General features: G+C 44.7%; 1 protein-coding gene across 1 annotated transcript; it reads left to right on the forward strand.

The window, feature by feature from the left end:
- The first annotated feature begins 571 nt into the window (after nt 1–571).
- Nucleotides 572–3,311, forward strand: LOC115993093 (subtilisin-like protease SBT1.5). Its single transcript, XM_031117371.1, has one exon. It carries the CDS (start codon nt 669–671, stop codon nt 2,997–2,999), a length of 2,331 nt encoding a protein of 776 aa, XP_030973231.1. The 5' UTR covers nt 572–668; the 3' UTR covers nt 3,000–3,311.
- The last annotated feature ends 307 nt before the right edge of the window (nt 3,312–3,618 follow it).

Here is a 3,618-nt window from a genome sequence, read left to right on the forward strand (position 1 = left end):
AAAAAAAAAAAAAACTTATGTGTCACTTACAAAAAAAGAAAATACTAATTACAATATTTTTTTAGTTTATGATTCAGTAATTTCTCACTCGACAAGATAATCCTTAAACGCAACCTTCTCCAATACTAATGGTGACTAGAACCCAAAGTCACTTATGATGAGACGGACAACGGCTTATAACTAACTGACAACCAAGGTTAGTTTATTTATTACCCCTAATCACACTCATTATAATTTATAAGTCATTTTTATGTTTTTCAAAAAAAAAAAAGTCATTTTTGTAGTAATAACAAAATGCTACTAATAAAATCTTTTATAGTTAAAAATTAATTAATATCTTAATTCGATAATATTAAGCTCTACTCAAGAGCAGAATCATAAATTGAAACTATTTTTTTTAAAAAAATGCTAATTTCTGTCTTTTGGTCTTTAATCTCTGCTGAATTCTGCTAGTACCATAGTTGATAGTACTATCATTTTCCCCTCACCCACATGGGCCACACACTGGACTCTCTCTCACAGTATCTCTAGATTCTCTACTCCTGCTACCATACTATTCCCATACCATCACAATTCACACACTCTCCCTCCCTCTCCCTCTCCATTCTTTTTAAACTTCCTTCACTGCCAAACCATTCACACTCTCTCACTCACACACACTCCCGAAAATGGCCCCTTCTCTCACCTTCTTTCTCCTCCTTCTCACACTCACCCTCACTACCTCCACACCCACACCCACTTCCAAACCCAAAACCTTCATCATCCTAGTCAACCCAGACTCCAAACCCACCATCTTCCCCACTCACACTAACTGGTACTCTTCTCTTCTCTCCACCAACACCACCACAACCACAACCTCCACCATTCTCCACACCTACTCCACCATCTTCCACGGCTTCTCCGCCACGCTCTCTCCATCCCAAGCAGCCTCCCTCAGCTCCCACCCCCACATCCTCTCTCTCCTCCCCGACACTCTCCGCCACCTCCACACCACTCGCTCCCCTCAATTCCTCGGCCTCAAAACCTCCGGCAACTCCGGCCTCCTCAAAGAGTCCGACTTTGGCTCCGACCTCGTCATCGCCGTCATCGACACCGGCATTACTCCCAACCACAAGAGCTTCAACGACGAAGACCTCGGTCCCGTACCCACCAAATGGAAGGGCCACTGCGTCGCCAGCTCAGATTTCCCACCTTCTTCTTGCAACAAAAAGCTCATCGGAGCGAAGTTTTTCTCTCAAGGCTACGAAGCCACCAACGGTAAAATCAACGAAACCGTCGAAACCAAGTCTCCAAAAGACACTGATGGTCATGGGACCCATACTGCCTCCATCGCCGCCGGAAGATACGTTTTTCCGGCGTCAACTTTAGGCTATGCTCGTGGTGTGGCCGCCGGGATGGCTCCGAAGGCCCGTTTAGCTGCTTACAAAGTTTGCTGGAACTCTGGCTGTTACGATTCCGACATTCTCGCCGCCTTCGACGCCGCCGTAGCTGACGGCGTCGATGTCATATCACTTAGCGTTGGTGGCGTTGTTGTGCCTTACCATCTCGATGCAATAGCTATCGGAGCTTTTGCTGCTGCTGATGCGGGGATCTTTGTATCTGCTTCCGCCGGAAATGGCGGCCCCGGAGCTCTAACGGTGACGAATGTGGCTCCGTGGGTTACCACAGTCGGTGCCGGAACGATTGATAGAGATTTTCCGGCGGATGTGAAGCTTGGGAATGAGAAAATCATTCCGGGCATGAGTATTTACGGCGGGCCGAATTTGGTTCCGGGTCGGATGTACCCGTTAGTGTACGGTGGGAGTTCTCAGACAGGCAATGGCGGAGATGGGTACTCGTCGTCTTTGTGTTTGGAAGGTTCATTGGACCCCAATTTCGTAAAAGGAAAAATCGTGTTATGTGATAGAGGCATCAATTCAAGGACTGCAAAAGGCGAGGTTGTGAAGAAAGCTGGAGGGGCTGGAATGGTTTTAGCAAATGCGGTATTTGATGGTGAAGGATTGGTGGCTGATTGCCACGTGTTGCCCGCGACGGCGGTGGGTGCAGCCGGCGGTGATGCGATTAGGAATTACCTTACGCAGGCGAAGAAGCCGGTGGCGACTATTGTATTCAAAGGAACTAGGCTTGGAGTCAGGCCTGCACCTGTGGTGGCATCGTTTTCGGCTCGAGGGACTAATCCGGAGACCCCGGAGATAGTGAAGCCGGATGTGATTGCTCCTGGGTTGAATATTCTTGCAGCTTGGCCTGATAGTGTTGGTCCATCTGGGATTCCATCGGATAAGCGTAAGACTGAGTTTAATATACTGTCCGGGACTTCAATGGCTTGTCCTCATGTGTCTGGTTTAGCAGCACTGTTGAAAGCAGCACACCCAGAATGGACTCCAGCTTCAATAAGGTCGGCTCTTATGACCACTGCTTACACTGTGGACAATAGGGGTGAGACTATGATTGATGAGTCTACTGGGAATGTTTCGAGTGTGTTGGATTATGGGGCTGGTCATGTCCACCCTGAGAAGGCTATGGATCCTGGACTAGTGTATGATATTAGTTCGTATGATTATGTGGATTTTCTGTGCAATTTGAATTATACTACTAAGAATGTTCAAGTGGTTACTAGGAAGAATGCAGATTGTAGTGGGGCAAAGAAAGCTGGTCATGCTGGGAATTTGAATTACCCTTCATTGTCTGCAGTGTTTCAACAATATGGGAAGCATAAGATGTCTACTCATTTTATTAGGACAGTGACGAATGTTGGCGACCCAAAATCGGTTTACCAAGTTACAATTAGGCCGCCTAGCGGAATGATGGTGACGGTGCAGCCGGAGAAGCTTGCTTTTAGGAGGGTGGGTCAGAAGCTGAGTTTCCTTGTAAGGGTGCAAGCCAGGGAAATTAAGCTCTCCCCTGGAAGCTCTACTATGAAGGGGGGTTCTATTGTATGGTCTGATGGGAAGCACACTGTCACCAGTCCCATACTTGTGACACTGCAGCAACCTCTCTAGGAGTGTTTATATTTTTGGAGTTTTGGGTTTAGGAATTTTGCTCTCCTTATAGAATTTTTATATAAATTATCTCCATATGTATCATGATGATGTGTTATTTTTTTGTTTTTTTGTTTTTTTTTTCCTCTTTTGTAATGTTTTCTATTTCAGAAAACTGGTGGGTTGGTTTTGTAATGCACAATAGATTTGTATCCTTGTTTCTGTAAGATTAACAATCAAGAATGAATGTAAAATGCTTTCCATCAAAAAAAAAAAAAGAATGAATGTAAAATGCTGTGTGATAATCGAAAGATCTCTTTTCCTTTCAAATCATATATTGCAGGGATCTCATAACTTGTTCTATTGTCTGCTTAGTCAAAGATTTTGGTAATTGCATGTGCAAAAGAGAAAGCCGGACCCCTCGTAGATGTAATTTTAAAGTCAAGGTATCTAGCATACAAGCTCACAGCCTAACAACAAAGACATCATGATAATGACAATCATTCGGACAAAAATCATGTGGGGTTTACCTGATGGCAGTAATAAATGGGCATGGCAATTGTTTATTTGGTAGTATTTCGCATGTGTGCTGCTTTTGACTCAGGACCGGGAAATTTATTTAGTGTCAACACTCAACAAC

This window comes from Quercus lobata, chromosome 5, assembly GCF_001633185.2.
Source record: "Quercus lobata isolate SW786 chromosome 5, ValleyOak3.0 Primary Assembly, whole genome shotgun sequence".
Classification (NCBI taxonomy): domain Eukaryota; kingdom Viridiplantae; phylum Streptophyta; class Magnoliopsida; order Fagales; family Fagaceae; genus Quercus; species Quercus lobata.

Bases quoted from the DNA above. Each gene is read 5' to 3' on its own strand.
- LOC115993093 (XM_031117371.1), top strand. From the start codon at position 669: ATGGCCCCTTCTCTCACCTTCTTTCTCCTCCTTCTCACACTCACCCTC.